The sequence below is a fragment of the Dama dama genome, chromosome 17, assembly GCF_033118175.1.
Source record: "Dama dama isolate Ldn47 chromosome 17, ASM3311817v1, whole genome shotgun sequence".
NCBI lineage: Eukaryota > Metazoa > Chordata > Mammalia > Artiodactyla > Cervidae > Dama > Dama dama.
In genome coordinates, this window is record NC_083697.1 from 32,893,405 (window position 1) to 32,915,186 (window position 21,782).

Here is a 21,782-nt window from a genome sequence, read left to right on the forward strand (position 1 = left end):
AAAAACTATTAAGCCAAAGGAACTAGGACTTATGATTTAAGAAGTATCCAGCCTTGAATATCTAGATTGAAAAAGACACTAAAATTAGAAGATTCATGTCAGTCAAGAGTGCTCTGGTGAGAAAACCAAGGTTGTGGCTGAACAATCTTCTTAGAAAGGTCTGGGTATACAGTCACAGTGTTTAGTCACACTGAGAGGGCTGTTCTAAGAGACTAGGTTTGTGACTCATGAATCCCTTTAATGGTCTCAATTGAAGCCAAAAATAGAGATGGGATAATTTAGGGAAAACTGGTGAAAGAGCCTCTTGTGTGGAATGGATCCCTGTGTCAGATACGGGAGATCCACATGGTTCTTTAGAATTTTACATCAACAACAGCAATGCCAGCTTGGACTAAAAGGGACAGAGAGAAGGTTAATTGAAAGAAGGCTGTGGGTGCCAGGTTCTATAGTTAGGAAACAGGCTGAAAAAACTACTAGGCTGGCAGCACATGTTATCTTCATGAAAATGGAAGGTTGACTCCCAGGGTGGAGCTTTGGCCCAAAGATGTGAAGCTGTGATCCACAGAGAATTAGTCTCAGGGCTTCAGCTCTTATTGATGTTGCCTGACAGGATTTTGAAATTCCTTGGGATAGCTGATTCCTTTTTGTTCTTCTGTGTTCTCCCTTTTTGAATGGGATGTCGTATGTGGCTGTCTCCGTTTTGTTCTTCCATGTCCTTCCATTTCCATGTCCATCTCATAGTGGGATGTCTATGTTTGCTGTCAAATGATTGTCTCATCATTGTTCTTGTTAAGCTGATAACTTTTCCCCCAGTTTTCCAGGTCCTCAGGTAGAGAAACGTTTTGCCCCAGATGGAATATATCCAGAGTCTCATTTCTATCTGATTTATAATATGTGATTTAAATAGTGCAGTTTGGGAGATTTGAGTTGATGCAATGTAGATGAGATTTCACACTTTGAGTTGCTTCCATAATTGATTCAGACTTATGGAGATGTTGGAATGGGGTGAATGCATTTTAATGTAGAATGGGTATGAATCTTTGGGGACCACAGGGTTTACTGTGAGGGAAACAATAATGTGTCCTCAAAGATGTTCAAGTTGTAATTCCTAGAACCTGTGAATGTGTTAACATGATAAAAGGAACTTTACAGATGAGATTAGGGATCTTGATATAGAGATATTTTTCTGGATTCCTCAGATGGGCCCAGTATAGTCGCAAGGATTCTATTTATTTTTGGCTGTGCTGGGTCTTTTTTGCAGCACATGGGCCTTCTCTAGTTATGGCAAGTGGGGACTACTCTTTGTTGGGGTGCACAGGCTTCTCATTGCGGTGGTTTCTCTTGCAAAGCACAGGCTCTAGGCACACAGACTTCAGTAGTTGTGGCTCGTGGGCTCTAGAGCTTAGGCTGAGTAGTTGTGGTGCATGGGTTTAGTTGCTCCACAGCATGTGGAATCTTCCCAGACCAGGGATCAAACCTGTGTCTCCTGCGTTGGCAGGTGGATTCTTATCTACTGCGCCACCAGGGTAGTCTAATCACAAGGATTCTTATGAGGTGCAGAGGAGAGACAGTCAGAGAAAGCAGCATAACAACAGAAGCAGAGAGAGAGAAAGCAATGTGATGATGGAGGCAGAGGTTGGAGTAAGGCACGGCCACAAGCCAAGGACAGGGACGGCCTGTAGAAGTTGGTTAAGGCAAGGAAGCACAACCCTGCCAATATGCAATTCCAGGAGTCATTGTATTAATTGCTTGCCAGCTATATTAATTGATCCTCAAATTCGGCTGAAATTCAGCTGAATACTCTTCATGAAAGACTCAGCTGTACAATAACCTCTTAATAATAAAGGAGAGCCTTTTTATTCTTGGCTGTTTTTTTTTTTGTTCTTATACTTTCTGAATTGTAGATGGAGTAATGAATTTGTAGTAGTCTATAACCATGAAGTACCAAAATGAGAAAATGTTTAAGAGAGTCCCAAAGACTTGGGCACTGACATTGTTAAGTCAGAGAATCAATACTTACATAGTTTATTTCTGGGCTTACTCCTTTATGAGACAAAATAAAACTATTTTTAAAGACAGTGTTGGGTTTGTTGCTATTTGTTACTGGATGCACTCCTTCCTGATATTCTTATAAAACAAGATAGTCAAGGACAATAATTATGCTGAGAGAAAGCACAGTAAAAGCCCAGAAAGCACAGTAATCTCTTTCATTAAATGATATAAGCAAATGTCATATAATATTAGAAGAATTGTATATGAGAATACCTGTAAACATGTACTAATATCTGTACAAATGTATAGAATTTTGGTTTATTCTTTGTTAAACTACTGATTTGCAGAATATGAATCAACTCTTGCTTATGTGTGCTACATACATATGTGGGGAAGAATTTGCCAACATTTACTTCTATCTATCTTTGAAAACTCTAGCAAAGGGGCATGTGGTGCTGCTTTGATTTAATGAGACATGTGGACTTGAAAACTTGCTTTAGGTTATAGCATCAAAAAACATATTCACAACATGGGAGAGTGCTGTTTAAATAAAAGAGATTCCACCTGAGTGGCAATCCATTCTGTGCTTTGTTCATAGAAAAGAGTTGGTAATCATCAGTTAGCTTTCTGATTTTAAATTGGATTTGAATCAGAAAGTGAAAAGTATGACTATATTCAAATTTCAGTCACTGTATATGTGTACTTTAAGTGTGGATCATGAAGAAATAAGTAATGTTAGATTTAACTCTCTGATCACACTGAAGTAAGAATGTTGACAAGGGACAGATGATTATATGAGCTATTGAAATAAAATATAACTTTTCTGCCAGTAAAGACCATTATGATTTCATGTGGTCTTTTCAATGGCATATCTTAGTATCTTGAGTGGTCTGAAGTTGTCATTTCCAAGCCAAAATACTGTTCTTTTTAGTGTTAAGGTTATTTTCTCAGAATTTTTAAAGGCAATCAAACTGAAATACAAATAGCTTGAGACCGACATTTGGACTTTTTCCCAGCTTAATGTCTTTTTTAGTCTGGAAAAAGAAACTGATGATATATTATTTAGCTAATATATAAACCACATCCAAATGCTGCAGCAGAGCATGAAGAAGTAATTTTGAGAACTGAAAACAGGAGTGGGTTAGAGATACATTTATTGTTGTCTTCCAAGTCGAAACAGCCAGCCTTCCAGCTTTTGGCTATAAAATTTTAGAACTTATCATCTATTTGAGTCCTGAAAGTAGTCTTCAGTGAGCCATTTCTCCATAATTTCTGGACCATTTGTGTTAATATGAAAATCTATATTTATCTGGCAGCCACTAAACACTTGGTGCCATTTATAATGATCTATGATTGTGAATTTAAAATTTCCAGCTTAGCAGAAGCCAGCATGAAAGATCAATTGCAAATATAACCTAAATTATAAATTAAGCTATCCACCATTGAGCTGCATATAGCTACCTTGGTGAAAAATTGCAGATAATATTATCCTTCTCACTGAAATAAAACTTACATTATTGCTTATTTAAAAGATATTTTCTTTTGTTGTCAAGAAAATAAACACACTTAATTTTTTTTTTTTTTTTGGAGAAAAATTGCTTTACAGTGCTGTGTTGGTTTCTGCCATACAACAATGTAAATCAGTCATAATTATACATATACCACTTCCCTCTTGAGCCTCCCTCCCCTCCCAGAAACACATTTTCAAAAGTATGTAAAACTGATGATATTCATGCACACTGATACCTATTAAGGAGTGTATAAACACCAACCTTTAAGATATACTACTATTGAAGCTATAGGTAGGGAATCTCCTTTATCTTGAGTGTTAAATATCTTGTTTCAGTTTTCTTAGGTAATTACAAGTAGCTCAATTTAGGGAATTAGAATTTCTCTGTCATCTTCTTGACTCTCCATCCATATGAAATTCATATTGAAATTCCACCACACAGAATCAGAGGAGGTTCTTACTCTAGTTCTCTCATAGCTTGATGATTTGATCTATGATCTTATCTTCTCCTGGGATCTATAAATGTGACCTGCTGAGCCTACTTTCACATTTCATTTTCTGATTGCCACCAACATATCCTTCATTGCGCTGCTTAAAGAAGCATACTTGCTTGTACTTGCGTGCATGCTCAGTTGTATCCGTTTCTTTGTGACCCCATGTACTGTAGTCCACCAGGCTTCTCTGTCCATGGAATTTTCCAGGCAAGAATACTGGAGAGGGGTGCCATTTCCTCTTCCAGGGGATCTTTCCGACCCAGAGATCGAACCTGCATCTCTTGCATCTCCTACATTGGCAGGCAGATTCTTTACCACTGCACCTCCTGGGGAAGCCTAGAGAAGTGTGGACAATTTTTACTTATTGTGTTCACTGACTTTGGAATGTATCAGGAAGTTAGATCATCTCATAATAATGAGATTTGTGAAGACACAATTGGTCTCTTCATGGTATGAGGCAATGCCTTTGATGTGACTCCATAGTCTGATCACTGCACGATAATCTAGTGAAATTGCGTATAAGTAATTGCTTTTCTTTCCTACATAGCATTTCAGAGATTCTTTCAGACCTAGGCAATCCTAGTTTTAGAACTATCAGTCTGTGTAAAGGTCATGTCTCAGCTAATCATTTATAATTATGAAAATTATAATTTCATTATGATGATATTACAGCTGGGCATAGAAAACTCCAACTCATTTATCAAACTTCTTTTGGGCTCTGATTTTACAAGGGAGGTATATGCAAAAATTCACATACGGAGATATATTCTAATGTATTTAAACTTAGACTAAGATATGGATAGACTAAGAGCAGTGTGTAAAATCTGGTGGCTAGGTAGGCTAAAATGAGCCTACAAGTGGATTATGGCCAATTCATAGTTATAAAAAATTGAATTAGTTACCAACATTTGTAACCTGTAGAATTTCATAAATATAATCTAGATGTTCAACTTTTCTTAAAAATGAAAAAGACAAAAGCCCAAACCTAACAGTAGTCAATTTGGGATGATTAAATGCTTCCCCTGGTGTGGATGAGTGATCTTTAGTGTACCATTTTACATTCAACACTTATTTACCCACCTGGCCCCAGCTGCCATTTGGATTCTCCATCCTTGTGAGTGTAATAACAGCTAATATTACAGGGTCCTTTAGCTTCATTTAAGAATTGTAATCCTTAACTTTATTTCATTTGGATGTATTCAATTGTGTATTATTCATTAAATGTCAATTGTTTCTTTAAAAAGAGGAACTTGGGTTTTTAGGGAGCAGGAAGAATACACTCGTGTTACATAACTCTAGGCAGGAGTTCATGTTGCATTGCACAGTAATAAATGTCAATGAATTCTGAACATTCACATAGTTCTAATTTACTAATATAAACATTTTAACCTTGACCCACAACTAGATCATCCATCATTTGGATATATAATTATAGGAAAACTATATAAACTATTTGTATGTTTTCTCTTAGTGAAAAATTTTTGAACACAGAATCACATAATTCTTACATAATTGTTGATTATTGTGGTGACATTTTTCATTTTCAGGATATCCATGTTTACTCATATTTACTGTAGCTTAGAACTTGGCAATATAGCTTCAGATTTGCTATATTAAATTTTTGACACAACTGAATTACTAATATCACTGTTGATGTGAACTGTTACTTGAGCAGCTATATTAAGGAATTTTAGTAGCTTTTATCAGCTTTCCTAAATTTCACAAAATGGTTGAAACTTCATAAAACCACCTTCTCCTCCAATGTACAGTCAAACCTAGTAGCTCACATTTGAATTCTGCCTCTCCTGATATTGTTGTTGTTCACTTGCTAAGTCTGACTCTTTGTGACCCCTTAGACTGTAGCGTGCCAGGCTCCTCTGTTCTCCACTATCTCCCAGAGTTTGCTCAATCTCATGTCCATTGAGTTGGTGATGACATCCAACCATCTCACCCTCTGTTGCTCCCTTCTTCCTCTGCCTTCCAACTTTCCCAGCATCAGGGTCTTTTCCAATGAGTTGACTCTTCACATCAGGTGATCAAGTACTGGAGTTTCAGGATCTGTTCTTCCAAGGAATATTCAGGGTTAATTTCCTTTAGGATTGACTGGTTTGATTTCCTTGCTGTCCAAGAGACTCTCAGGAGTCTTCTCCAGCACCACAATTTGAAAGTATCAGTTCTTCAATGCTCAGCCTTCTTTATGGTCCAACTCTCATATCCGAACATGACTACTGGAAAAACCATAGCTTTGAGTACATAGACCTTTGTCAGTAATGTGATGTCTCTGTTTTTTTATATGCTGTCTCAGTTTGTTGTAACTCTCCTTCCAAGGAGCAAGTTTCTTTTAATTTCATGACTGTAGTCACTGTCTGCAGTGATTTTGAAGCCCAAGAATATAAAATCTGTCACTGCTTCTACTTTTTTTCCCTTCTATTTGCCATGAAGTGATGGGACTGGATCCCGTGATCTTTGTTTTTTTCTTTTTTTGTTTTGAATGTTGAGTTTTAAGCCAGATTTTTCACTCTGCTCTTTCCCCCTGCTCAAGAGGCTCTTTAGTTCCCCTTCACTTTCTGCCATTGACTTCCCTGGTCGCTCAGCTGGTAAAGAATCCTCCTGCAGTGCAGGAGACCCTAGTTCAATTCCTGGGTCAGGAAGATCCACTGGAAAAGAGATAGGTTACCCACTTCAGTATTCTTGGGCTTCCCTGGTGGCTGAGCTGGTGAAGAATCTGCCTGCAATGTGGGAGACCTGGGTTTGATCTCTGGGTTGGTAAGATCCCCCGGAGAAGGGAATGGCTACCCACTCCAGTATTCTGGCCAGGTGAATTCCATGGACTGTATAGTCCATAGGGTCGCAAAGAGTTGGACACAACTGAGTGACTTTTACTTCACTTCCTTTCACTTCACTTTCTGCCGTTAAAGTGGTATTATCTGCATATCTGAGGTTGTTGGTATTTCTCCTGGCAATCTTGATTCCAGCTTGTTATTCACCCAGCCTGGTATTTCTCATGTTGTACTCTGTGTAGATGTTAAATAAGCAGGGCTACAATATACAGCCTTGAGGTACTCCTTTCCCGGTTTGGAACTAGTTAGTTGTTTCATGTTGGATTCTAACTGTTGCTTCTTGACTTACATACAGGTTTCTTAGGAGACAGGTAAGATGGTCTGGTACTCCCATCTCTTTAAGAGTTTTTCACAGTTTATTGTGATCCATACAAAGGCTTTAATGTAGTCAATGAAGCAGAAGTAGATGTTTTTCTGGAACTCCTTTGTTTTTTCTATGATCTAATGAATGTTGGCAATTTGATCTCTGGTTTCTCTGCTTTTTTCTAAACCTAGGTTGTACATCTGGAAGTTCTTAGTTCACGTACTCCTGATATACTTGTCTAGATTTACATGGGAAAGCTGTTTTCTATTTCTGTTTCTGAAAATATGGTAAGCTAACTAGCTAACTAGTATAAGGTTCCCTAGTGGCTCAGTGGTAAAGATTTTGCCTGCAATGCAGGAGACACAGGAGATGCAGGTTCCACCCCTGGGTCAGGAAGATTGCCTGGCTGAGAGCATGGCAACCCACTCTAGTACTCTTGCCTGGAGAATCCCATGGATAGGAGGAGCCTGACAGGCTGCAGTCCATAGGGTCGCAAAGAGTTGAACATGAATAAAGCAACTTAGCATACAACTAGTATATAGTTTCTTCTACAGATCCCTTCTGGTCATATATTTAGTTTTCTCATTTCAATGGTATATAACCTAAGTGCTATATCTGAGGCCCAGTGATACTTAGAATACTATTATTGATTAATACAAAATTTTCAAATCTTTTTGGTTACTTTGAGCTCTTCTAACCATGCTTATTTGATTTAACTTTGTTTAAATTTAACTGTTTCTTTTAAAAAAATCACTATTTTGCTTCCTGAGATCAGAAACTGAGGGCATTATGCTTTCTAAATGAACCACAATTTATGTTGTAATTATGAAAATGAACTTAATAAACACATGCTCTTTCCTATACTCTCAAGTCAGAGTTATATATTGCTCTGTCCAATCAATCATTATGACTGAATGACTTAAAGAGTTAACTGTATCTGGGACATACTTATTAAATATGTTCAATTTTAAGTTAAGAAGATAATGCCAATTATAATCATATAGCAAATGTTTTGTTGATATCAGCATCCTGAAAATATTTTAAGTTGCAAATCATCATTTTAAGTTCCTTATAAATTTATTTCTTCTTACTGTAAGATGCTATAATAGAAAAGGATTCTGGATATCATCTTGTTTTTAGAAACTAGAATAAAAACATTTTAATTAGCTTTGGAAAATGGAACAATCATAGTCTTACCAAAATATTAAATCTAGATGTTTTAGTATAGTAAATGCTCTAAAAATTATTAGAGTTGAAAGATTAGAATGATTCATAAATTCACAAGGGCCATTAAAAGGATTAGTGATATTTAGAATATAAATTAATATTAAAATTAATACAATGCTGAAATCACATAAATATTACATAGTATTCTTAATTCTTTCTTTGTCTACACAATTTCCTCAGAAACTACCTTTACTCTGATGACCTCAGATATCACCTGTATGTACTAATCACTTCCAAATACACAGATCACTTCCAGTGCACCTTGAACTCTCCACTGAGCTCCAGTCTTCCACAAATTGCTGTCTGTATGATACCTCCAGCTTGATGTTTTGTAAGAACTATAAAAGTAGCATTTCAAAATTGAACTTGTCTTTCTTCTAACCCTGCTCTTCCTTCTATTATATTTTCTCCACCTGACAAGTGCTTACTTCCCAGGTGGTGCTATTGGTAAAGAATCCACCTACCGATGCAGAAGATGCAACAGATGCAGGTTTGATCCCTGGATCTTAACATTCCTCTGGAGGAGGAAATGTTACCCCACTCCAATATTCGTGCCTAGAAAATTCCATGGGCAGAGGAGCCTGCTGCGCTGCACTCCATGGGGCTGCAAAGAGTCGGACATGACTGAGTGACTGAGCGCACACACACTGTATGACATTAGTCGGGACAGTGTCACAAGGCTACCCCTGTCTGGCAGGTGGTTATGGAAAGGGGAGTTGGAAATTGGGATTGTGCTAGTAGCCGATGATATTTGAGTCACCTACTTACAAGCCATGTTGCTTTTGGAAATAATTTCTTTGTGTCACAGTTTTCTTGTCTGTGAATTTATATAGTGCTGACAAAGAGTGTGTACTCAGTAAATGTTAGCTTTTAGCTTTGTTTTGGTCACCTATTGCTGCCTAGCAAATTGCCCTAAAATGCAGTGCCCTAAAACAACAACTATTTGTTATTTTCGTGATTGTGCTAGTAGCAACAAATAGAGGTGGATTGCTAGAGAAGACTCAGGACCCCAAATGATGATACTTATCTACAGTTTCTTGCAGACAAAGAATACAAACAGCAAAAGCATTAAAGTATTCTTTGTCATCAAAGGTTGCAAGGGTTCCAGAGAGGCCAGGAGTGAGCTCTGATTGTCTTCTCTCCATAAGGCCATGTCAGGACATGCTTTCTGTTTTAGATCAGGAACCGCTAACAGATGTGTGGACTTCTCAGAACCTGGGAGCTCAAAATGAAGTCTTTTATCAGAATTTCTTATACTTTACTGGTCACGTAGGCATTTTCTGTTATATAATCAGCATCAACTATGGAACCGTCCATCTCACTGTGGCCAGGTGCAAATGATCAGTCTCACTATTATCAATGAACAATTCTAACAAGCTGATGCCAGCCACTCAAACTCATGAGGGTTTCATTCAAAACAAAACTGTTAGTCAGTAGTTTCTAATCTTGACCAAGGATCAGTGCCTTGTGGATGCTTTAGCAGAACACTTCTAGGCCTGCTGAAATTAACCTTCATAGTTCAGTGATTCTCTGGATTTTGGACTCAGTTGGGTAATTTTTCTAAGTCATATGGTATCAGCTAAGACCACTCATCCAGCTGCTTTCCAGAGTACCCAAGATGGATGCTTTCATTCATATGTGAGATATCTCAGCTGGATTTGCTGTAATGACTGGGAGCTAGCTGGACCTCACTTTCCTTCTAGGTATTTGGACTTGTGTAACAGGCTTAGGGCTCTGAGACTGCAAATTTGGAACATGTCAGGGCTCTTAAGACCTAGGCTTGGAAATGGTGCTGTGTAACTTCCCATATATTGTCTTTGTCCGAACAAGTCACAGGGCCAGCTCAGATTCATAAACAGGGAGGTGAACTCCATCTTCTGATGGGAGGTAAGGCATGAACTTTTAGGGATAGGAAGAATTTTTGGTGGGCATGTTTGTAGACGATCTGTCATGATTATTATTCTTGTTGTTATAATTATTGTATTATCATTATTAGAACTATTGTTTAGTCAAAGCAAGAAAGCATTATCTTGCCTGGACTTTTGAAATAGCCTCCTAACAGGTATCTTTGCTTCCAGTCTCACTCCCTTTTTAAAAAAAATTAATTTAGTTTTTATTGAAGGATAATTGCTTTACAGAATTTTGCTGTTTTCTAGCAAACCTCAATATGAATTCAGCCATAGGTACATATATCCCCTTCCTTTTGAAGCTCCCTCCCATCTCCCTCCCCATCCCACCCCTCCCAACTCCATCCCAGGGTTGATATAGAGCCTCTGAGTTTCCTGAGCCATATAGCAAATTCACTCCCTTCTTTTATCTTCACAGGCAGGCAAATGTATCATCTTAAAATGTCATCTGACAACAAAAGGACAAACAACCCAATTGAATAATGGGCAAAAGACTTTTTGAGAATATACATTTCTCCAAAGAAGATATATAAATGCACAGTAAACACACAAAAGATATCCAACACCTTTAGTCATTAGGAAAATGCATATCAAAATTACTGCAAGGTACCATTTCACATTTACTGGGATTTACATAATAAAGAAATGGAAAACAACAAGTGTTGGTGGGGATGTGGAGAAATTGAAACCTTTGTCCATAGTTAATTGGAATGTGAAACAGTGTGGTCTCTATGGGAAACAGTTTGATGATTCCTTGAAAAGCTAAATATAGTATTATCACATGACTGGGAAATTTTACTTCTAGATGTAAACTCGTTCCTGACAGCCTCTTCCAGGAATGCTGTACTGACCAATTTCCCCTTTGTATATGCTTTTCTGTTCCATCCATTCTTCTCAAGATAAGCTCCTTCTTGTGTTTAGTTTCCAACATAAATTGTCTTTCCTGTCTAAGTTCCATTGTTACTTTCTAACTTTGCACTCTGTATTCTTCATACAAATTCCATTACTTGGGATTTATAAATAGTTTATTTATCTGTTCAGTGTTATTGGTCTGTCTTTTTCACTGGAATTTTCACTTCCTGAGGGCACAGGTCTGTCCTGTTATACATCCTGGAACTTAGCACGTACCTAGCACATATCTGGCAATTCAGTTATTTGTAAAAATGGACAACCAAAGGAATTCTGTTATGAAATATAAAAGAGGACGTGTCACTATGCAATAGGTTAATGAAAATTTAATGGTCTCCGACCAGTTTTGCCATAATCTGTGTAATACACTTTTGTAGTAATATTCCTCGAAGAAAAGAAGAGGGGCTTGTGGTTAGTCAGACCTTAGTTTTCTTTACATTCATACTAGTTGTCTTGGAGGTAAGTTCCCTAATCTCCATGGATCTTATTTTCCCAATTAGGCAAACTTGAGTAATTTTGTTTATCTCGCAGGATTTTTAAGGATTAAAGATAAGAGGAATAATATCAAGTACAGTGATGCTCAGTAGCTATAGGGAATTAATGTTTATTTTATTTGTGAGAAGGATCACAGAAAGGGAAATCTAAAAACATTATCTAAGTAAATATTGATTGCAAAAGTGAGTTTTGTAGACTAAGCGAAGCATCTAAAATAAAACCTTGTGATATCTGAATGGAGCTAGTAAAAAAAAATATTCCCCCCTCCTTATCTTTGCCCTTGCTGCAATCTTATTGCATTATACCTTGTATATATGCATTTCTTTATATATTTCCATATATGATATATATTTAATATATACATGAATTTATAAGGCAATCATAAACATTTGAACTCTGATAATTAAGGAGTCAAATGTTGACTTTTTAAGATAGAAAAATGGTTTTCTGGTTATGTTAAAGAAAGAGTCCTTTATTTTTTAGAGATATATCCTAAAGTATTTTTTGATGGAAATTATATGATATTTTGGATTTGCCTGTACATCGTGAGTGAGAATTGGGCAGATTTATAGGATTAGGAACACATGAGGATGTGAGTTGAGGATTATTGACCCTGGGTAATGTATGTGTGGGAGTTGTTTTGTGTATTTTATTTTTCATAATTATAAGTAGGGAAGAAAGGAAGTGGAGAGTTTAAGCTTATATAGAGAGTGGGGAGATGTTCCAGGCACTTTTCTCACTCACTGAAATTGTCATCCAGGGTTGAGAAAAGAGTGACATTTGGGGGCCTGCTAATACAAAGGCTGAGTTGTGAGTCTGTCACAACATAATGAAGTTCAGTAGGTTTCAAGTCACATCTATTCACGGGTGAAATTTTAAGTAACATTTTTCAGTGACTCACTCTTTCATCTGAATGAGGAGGAAGGGATCACCAGACATTTGAGGGAACTCCCTGATATGAGACACAAAAGCAAAAAATCAAGAAGCCAACAAGGAAACTCCAAGGAAACAGATAGTAAAAGAAAATGATAAATAATTAAAATTATAAATAATATTCAGAGAAAGATGGAGGATAATGCATGCATGACTAAAGAAGATGTCAAGAATAACAAAGATAATTTGAAAATTAAAAATATAATTACCAGTTTAGTTCAGTCACTCAGTTGTGTCTGACTCTTTGTGACCCCATGGACTGCAGCACTCCAGGCCTCCATGTCCATCACCAACTTCCGGAGTTTACTCAGACTCACGTTCATTGAGTTGGTGATGCCATCCAACCATCTCACCTTCTCTTGCCCCCTTCTCCTGCCTTCAATCTTTCCCAGCATCAGGGTCTTTTCAAATGAGTCAGCTCTTCCCATCAGGTGGCCAATGTATTAGAGTTTCAGCTTGAGCATCAGTCCTTCCAATGAATATTCAGGACTGATTTCCTTTAGGATGGACTGGTTGGATCTCCTTGCAGTCCAACGGACTCTATAGAGTCTTCTCCAACACCACAGTTAAAAAGCATCAATTCTTCAGCACTCAGCTTTCTTTATAGGCCAACTCTCACATCCGTACAGGAATACTGGAAAAATCATAGCCTTGACTAGACGGACCTCTGTTGGCAAAGCAGTGTCTCTGCTTTTTAACATGCTATCTAGGTTGGTCATAACTTTTCTTCTAAGGAGTAAGCGTCTTTTAATTTCATGGCTGCAGTCACTATCTGCAGTGATTTTGGAGCCCCCCAAAATAAAATCTGCCTGTTTCCACTGTTTCCCCATCTATTTGCCACGAAGTGATGCGACCAGATACCATGATCTTCATTTTATGAATGTTGAGCTTTAAGCCAACTTTTTCACTCTCTTCTTTCATTTTCATTGAGAGGCTCTTTATTTCTTCTTCACTTTCTGCCATAAGGGTGGAGTAAACTGCATATGTGAGGTTATTAATATTTCTCCCAGCAATCTTGATTCCAGCTTGTGCTTCCTCCATCCCAGCATTTCTTATGATGTACTCTGCATATAAGCTAAATAAGCAGGGTGACAATATACAGCCTTGACGTACTCCTTTTCCTATTTGGAACCAGTCTGTTTTTCCATGTCCAGTTCTAACTGTTGCTTCCTGACCTGCATACAGATTTCTCAAGAGGCAGGTCAGGTGGCCTGGCATTCCCATCTCTAAGAATTTTCCAGTTTGTTGTGATCCATACAGTCAAAGGCTTTGACATAGTCAATAAAGCAGAAATAGATGTTTTTCTGGAATTCTCTTGCTTTTTTGATGATTCAGTGGATGTTGGCAATTTGATCTCTGGTTCCTCTGCCTTTTCTAAATCCAGCTTAGACATCTGGAAGTTCATGGTTCATGTGCTGTTGACGCCTGGCTTGGAGAATTTTGAGCCTTGCTTTGTTAGAGTGTGAGATGAGTGTAATTGTGCGCTAGTTTGAGCATTTCTTTGGCATTGCCTTGCTTAGGGATTGGAATGAAAACTGACCTTTTCTAGTTCTGTGGCCACTGCTAAGTTTTCCAAATTTCCTGGCATAGTGAGTGCAGCACTTTCATAGCACCATCTTTCAGGATTTGACATAATAGCTCAACTGGAATTCCATCACCTCCCCTAGCTTTGTTTGTAGTGATGCTTCCTAAGGCCCAGTTGACTTCACATTCCAGGATGTCTGGCTCTAGGTGAGTGATCACACCATCGTGATTATCTGGGTTGTGAAGGTCTTTTTGTATAGTTCTTCTGTGTGTTCTTGCCACCTCTTTGTAATATCTTCTGCTTCTGTTAGGTCCATACCATTTCTGTCTTTTTTTGAGCCCATCTGTGCATGAAACGTTCACTTGGTATCTCCAGTTTTCTTCAAGAAAATATAATTATAGAGTTTAATTGTAGAATTTAAAGTTATAGAACTGAGCTGGAAGAAATATCTGGAAGCCTGGTCTCACAATAGCCCTTGTTTACAGAAGGGGATTCTGGAACTCTAGGGAAAAATGGCAGTTGTGGAAACACTGGAAAGTCATTGTACCTGCAGGGTCCTAGCAGTGTGTTTTTAACTATTTTAGGCTTCAGTTGTGACTGCACATTAATGTTAAACAGAAAGCTTTAAAAAATTTTAATAATGCCTGGATCTCATTTCTATTTGCTTTAGTTTGAATAAAGTAGAATGAGGCATTATTATTTTTAAATGTTCCCCCAATAATTCTCTTGTAAAGCATGGGTTGAGATCTAGTGTAAGCTTCTCAAAAGCAAAGCCCATGCTTTATTTATTAGTATGTACACTGCTTTGTACATAGTAAGCTTTTAGTGCTTTTGTAGAAATAATCATCATCACTGATGGTGACTCCAAGTTAGACGAGTAAAGTTAAACTGTATGACTTTCCTCAGTCCCCATAACTTCTACACACTATCTGATCAAAGGAGTGATTATACCCTAGTTTTTAAAGAGGGCTTTTTTTTTTTTTTTTTGATCAAATCCTAGGCATTTTACTTCATCTGTAGACATTTCGGTAGTGACCTCCGATAGTCTTTAAAAAACCAAATAATTATCTTAAAAAATTAACAGTGTTTACTTACTATGATAGATTTTTAATTTGTGTTCAAATTTCCAGTGTCTCATAAATATTAGAAACAGGATCCACAGAATGTCCATGCATTGCCATTGGTATTGATTGATACATCTCTCTTGCTCTCGCCCTCTTTTCTTCTCTCTCCTTTCCTTGAAGTTATTTGTGGAGCAATTTATTTGTCCTGTAATTTCCTACAAGAGGTGCTAAGTGCATCCGCCTCAAGCATATTCCTTTGCCTGGGAATAAGTGCCCGCTTTATAAGTGACTGTGTGTCCTTCCATTAGGTAGCACATGCTCTAAAGAGGGTCATTTTTATTAGGTTGTACATGAAAAGATTACATAAACAATCTGCCGCAGTAATCTTTAAGTTTTCTTCTTAAAGCAGGATACTTTCAAGATCTAAGCCTTCTGCTTTAAGATAGATGTGCTTTGCAGAAAAAGCTGTGGTAGGGACCCCTTTTTGGCTGAGCTGTGGTTCTTTATTGTGCTTGAGAATCCTCTGAGGCTTGTTAAAAGTGTAGATTCCTGTGCCCAAAAAGATTCTGATTCAAGATCTCAGAGGAGACATTGGGAGGCCATGTGCTTAATAGATCGATATCAGTGCAGGTGTTTTGTTGATCACAGTTTGTAAAAGCAGGGTAAATATCCCAGCATGTTCATCCTGGGTCTAGGGTTTGGGCTTTGCAGAGTTCACTTTACCTTCTCACACTGTCACAAAGGGACACCTGCCCTGTGGTGGTCAGTGTCTCACAGCCCTATTTTGGAACTTATTTATAATTGGCTTATTAAATTCTAACTTTTTATGAGTAAAGACCTGATTTTACTATTCTGTGTTATTTTAGTGACGCAAAGTTCAGTTATTAGCAACATTATGGAAAACAGAAGAAAAGGAAAAGGAAGTATTTATTGAAGAGGTCAAGTGTTCATTTAGTCTTTTAGTGAAATAGTTCTCAAGACTAAGTGTATTCACTTACCTCACTATTCACACTTAGTCTTTTCCCTACGCTCCATGTTAATGACCTAGACGACTGTTCAGAACGGGAGGAAAGGAGTGGTAGTCCCTGTCTGTCAGTAGCTAATCATTTTTTTTTTATCATGCCTGCCTATACAGAGAGAAAACCAATACAGCATATCTGTAAAATTCAATAAAACAGATTACATCATGTATTTTTATTTGATACATATTTCATTTATATACACTCAGAATGATACAGAAATTTTTTTCTTCTGAATGTAACTTTCTGCAAGTTCATTGAAAAAACGATCTTAGATGCCATGACCAAAGTGAATCTTTCTGTCAGCCATCAAATAGTTGCATAAATCTGTTCATTTGAGACGATACAATATGGACTTTTCCATACATTTTTAGAATCTAATTTGTTTTTAAGAAGAGGTATTTATGTATAAGAATTTCTCCTGAAGAATTTTTCAAATTTTTTTTTTACTTTAATTATAGATATTTTACTTATTATTACAAATGGATAATGCTATTCTTTGGAGACATATTAGTTCCCAGAGGGACATATCTTCTAAAATCATGATATGGCCACTGAAAATGTAAGATTCAATGCATGAGTTCATTCAGATATTTACTGAGCACCTCGTATGCCCCAGCTACTATTCTTCTGTTCTCTAAAGATACAGCAACCAATGAAACAGAAAAAAAACAAAGCAAAACTGCTCTCTTGGAGCTTACAACATAGCAGGAAATGATATTTTGGGTAGTAAAAAATGATAAGGTTGAAAAATAGGTAGGAGAGGGAACAGGGGTTGTTTGGGGGAAGCAATGAAATTTTAGTTTGGGTTGCCTGGGAATGGCTCAATGAGAAGGTAACGTTGAGTAGTGAACTGATTGAATTGAAAGAGTGAGCCTTAAAAAAAAAAAAAAAAGAAAGAGTGAGCCTTGGAGCTATCTAGGAGAACATTCCTAGCAAGGAGAATGGTAAGTGCAAAGGTCCTTAGGTGAACATATGATTGATTTTTTTGGGAAACAGTGAATAGAGTGGAGAGAGTAGTAAGAGAGGAGGTTGGAGTGGTAAAAGTGTGTCTGGAAGTGAGATTCATTTCATATTTATGATCTTGTTTTTTTGTTTTTTGTTTTTTTTTTGCTGGAAGTGAGATTGAAAACCACTGAATGGATTTGAGAAGGGGGGTGGTGTAATCTGACTAAGGGCCTTAACTGGACCCATTGCTAGGTTCTGTAGTAGAAACAGACTGAAGATGGGCAATATTTGAAGCAGGGGAGGTGGTTAGGAAGATTTTTACAGTAACCTGGATAAGAGATGGTGGCTTGGATCAGAGTACTTGTAGAGGTTGGGAGACATGGTTGGATTTTGATGTATTAGAATAATAAAGGTGACAGAATTTATTGATAGAATTTCATTTTGCATCCAAGTTATAAGTCCAGTATTTAATTCATACATCAATGTATAATTCTTTCAACTATAGAAAAGTAGGAGCATTATATATGAAGCAGATGATTTAAATCTAACTTTTTATATACTATGAAAGGTACTTTATCAAGGTAATTGAAATACTTGATGATGAATAAATAGTACTTCCTGATACATATTTATATTTTATTAGCAGGATAATTAAAATTCAATCTCTCTATTTACTGAGTTAATTTTATCTCTTGTAAAGTATCTAGTTAAAAGATTAATGTCTTATATCTTCTAACATTTGTAGTTAAAATAGAAGAGCTGGTTATATAAAGTTAAATGGAAGAATATAGTTATTTAATGTAATGTTTAATCACGTGAAGAGCTCAGATAATTTTTTTTTTTCTGAGATCTATCAGTAGAGGGCAGCAAAGTTTTAAGCAGTGTGTTTTTATGTTCCTGGGAGGCTTTGCAAAGGAAAGCAAAGCCTTTCTCTCTCTTTCTTTTTTTTTTTTTTCGTTGCTCTTAAGAAGTTTGTTCTGGCTTGCTTTTTAATGAAGAGCTTTGGTAATATCACTTAAAAGCCCTCTAGCTTTGGTTCAGATATTTAACCAACTGTTCCCTTAGGTGCTATAGATGCTTTCTTAATGAGAGCATGTCTTTTTTTCTTTCTGTAATTTAGGGAGTACCAGGGCCAGGAAAATATGACATTAAGAGTCAATTTCAGAAGAATAAAAGTACAACATCAAATGTAAATGATGCATCACCTGCTTTTCTTTCTCAATCCCAGGTAATGTTCTACAGTTGTTTCACAGATAGAGGATAATAGGTAAAAGGTGACACTAGCAACAAATTCAGTGGTGTTAGGGAGATTATAAAAAGAAAAATGGTATATAAACAAATTGGGAACAGATATAGTCTAGGCAAATCATATTGCCAAAAATGTGGGTAGACTTAAATGACATAAGATTACAATATTAAGAATATTGCAGAGATTAGTATTCAAATTGTAATTTTTATTAAACATTTTTACTAAGGAAATTTGCATATGTGAAAGTTCAGTTTATCTTATAAGAAATTTTACTCTGGGTTTTAAAATATATTTTGCTAATGAGTATATGACTGGAAGGTGATCAAACCAGTCATGAAACATCATGAAAAACGCTGGGCTGAATGAAGCACAAGCTGGAATCAAGATTGCCAGGAGAAATGTCAATAACCTCAGATATGCAGATGACACCACCCTTATGGCAGAAAGTGAAGAGGAACTAAAGAACCTCTTGATGAAAGTGAAAGAGGAGAGTGAAAATGTTGGCTTGAAATCCAACATTCAGAAAACTAAGATCATGGCATCTGGTCCCATCACTTCATGGCAAATAAATGGGGAAACGGTGGAAACAGTGACAGACTATTTTTTGGGGCTCCAAAATCACTGCAGATAGTGACTGCAGCCATGAAATCAGAAGACACTCCTTAAAAGAAAAGGTATGACCAACATAGCATATTAAAAAGCAGAGACATTACTTTGCCAGCAAAGGCCCATCTACTCAAGGCTATGGTTTTTCCAGTGGTCATATATGGATGTGAGAGTTGGACTATAAAGAAAGCTGAGCACCAAAGAATTGATGCTTTTGAACTGTGGTGCTAGAGAAGACTCTTGAGAGTCCCTTGGACTGCAAGGAGATCCAACCAGTCCATCCTAAAGGAGATCAGTCCTGAATATTCATTAGAAGGACTGATGCTCAAGCTGAAGCTCCAACACTTTGGCCACCTGATGGGAAGAGCTGACTCATTTGAAAAGACCCTGATGCTGGGAAAGATTGAAGGCAGGAGGAGAAGGGGGCAAGAGAAGGTGAGATGGTTGGATGGCATCACTGACTTAATGGTCATGAGTTTTAGCAAACTCCAAAGATAGTGAAGGACAGGGAAGCCTGGCATGCTGCAGTCTATGGGATTCTAAGAGACAGACATCACTGAGTGAGTGAACAACAACAACAATGAATATTTGAAGTGTTAACATGTAATCTATGAGAATATGTCAGTCTTTTGGAGAAGGTTCTGAAGGCTTTATGGAGCCTGGTCATAAGTCATATCTAAACCTGCCATTGGGGCGTTAGTGATGCAAAAGTCTATTTCACAGTAATCATATTCTCCAAGGTCTATATTTAGGGGACTTGAATTGAAGGTGTCTAAGCTATTTCTTAGGCAAGAACATTATAATAATAACAAACCTTTATAATGTGGCACTGTCTGGATCAAGTAGTTGTGATATTTCTCCAGTTGTACTGTGTAAAACTCTGATTATCTTACTTAACTAGGGAAGGTTATTAACCTTTAGATGACTACATGTGACTACTTTGGTTTCATTGTACTTAAGAGACACCTCCTTGGAGACAGGTAGATTGCAGGTATATTTTGGAGACATAATTAACATGACTTTTTAATGAGTTAATGTTGCGGTAAGGGACTAGGAAGAATCAAGAATGAATACTAGGTTTCTGCCTTGAGCAGCTTGATGGTACTTAAGGTACAACACAGAATGGATGTAGGGGAGTGAGATACTGTGTGTGCCCTTGATTTTTAAAGATCACATTTTTGCAACTAGAACTTTCAGTTTTTATGCTGTTCTGTTCATCTAATGTATAGTCCTAATGTGACATCACTTGGCATCAATTATAATATTTTAAATATATTTTTCAGAAATGAAAAGGAATATGGTCAGTTTTGCTTAAGGGATTCTGAAGTGAAAGATGTGGAAGAGTTAAAACCAACAGGACTGCCTGCTAGGGTAGTGTTAGTGTTTAGTTGAATATAGAAAGATTTATTAATGACTATGATTGAAAAAGCAATAATGCGATTAGCTAGGTGGACTTAGAAGACAATTTTTGTTTTTTAGGAATAAAGACATATCATGTTTCTGGGATACTTATTTTAAAAAGTCATCGACTTAAGGAGTTGTCTGGTATTTTATCTAAATGCATTGAATTTTCTTATGTCTTCAACTAGTAATGTTTAAAACATAAGATTTTCTTCATAATAATGCTTCTCAACTTTTGCTGCAAATTAGAATATTTTGGGAAATTTTAATGCAAATCCAATTGCTTTCTTTTCTGTCTCCCAGAGATTGATGGAGCTGGTCCAGAATAGGGCCCAGGCAGGCATCAATTTTTTTTTTTTTTAAACTCATCAAGAAATGCAGCCAGGGTTGAATGTTACCATTTAAAAATATTGTACTCAGCATTTAAATAATAAGATAGTATTTAGGAAGGCTTTGGAAATGTTTCTACATGAAAGGAAGCTAAAAGCAATATCTGAGCCTAGACTAGATGATGTATTGGACGGGAAAATTGTATTAGAGGTATAATTAGATCAACTGACAGATTTGGAATATGAATGGTAGATTAAATAAAAGTCTTATATCATTGCTACATTTAAGAAAATACATGTAAGAAAATATCCCTATTTTTAGTAAATGCACACAAAGGATTTAGGGAGAAAGGGCCATAACACAACATACGTAACTTTCCATTAAATACTTCTGTGTGTGTGTGTGTGTGTGTGTATGGAGAGACAGAGAGAGGGAGTAGTAGACATACAAACAGAAAAGCAGAAATAAAGTGGACAAATGAAAAAAGTGAATGGCATATTAACAGCAGGTGAATCTGGATAAACATGGCACAGGTATTTTCTGTATTATTTTTATTTATAACTTTGAATATTCCAAATTTTAAATTAATTCTAAATAAAGTTAAAAAATAAATTATACAATGCTATATTTCATAAGATTTCATAGTTTACATACAGATTCATTTAATCAGTCAGTTCAGTTGCTGAGCTGTGCCCGACTCTTTGCGACCCCATGGACTGCAGCACACCAGGCTTCCCTGTAAATGAATATACTAAGTAAGCTTATTATATAAGTTTATAATATAAAAAATTTAACATTATAAGTTAAAGTGATTTATGTACCACTGGAATCTATAAGATTTTTTAAGGTAGCTAATATTGTTGTGTTAATTGAATATACATATTCAGGAACTTCGTCAATTTGTACAGTTTTATTACATAGAAGAAACTGTATTTGATCATATAGACTTTATTTATTATCTTAACTTTCAGACTGTCTTAAGTGTGGAGATTGTACATACAGTATCATCTGAAACTCATAATGAGATGA

The 21,782-nt window shown here is 36.7% G+C and overlaps 1 protein-coding gene across 1 annotated transcript in view; it reads left to right on the top strand.

Annotated features, from left to right (window-relative positions):
• The window catches only part of STPG2 (sperm tail PG-rich repeat containing 2), a 355,392-nt gene that overhangs the window by 106,886 nt on the left and 226,724 nt on the right, over nt 1–21,782 (top strand). The window contains exon 7 of the mRNA XM_061164741.1: nt 18,288–18,395. Within this exon, the coding sequence (XP_061020724.1) occupies nt 18,288–18,395 (108 nt within the window). The remainder of the gene's footprint in view (nt 1–18,287; nt 18,396–21,782) is intronic.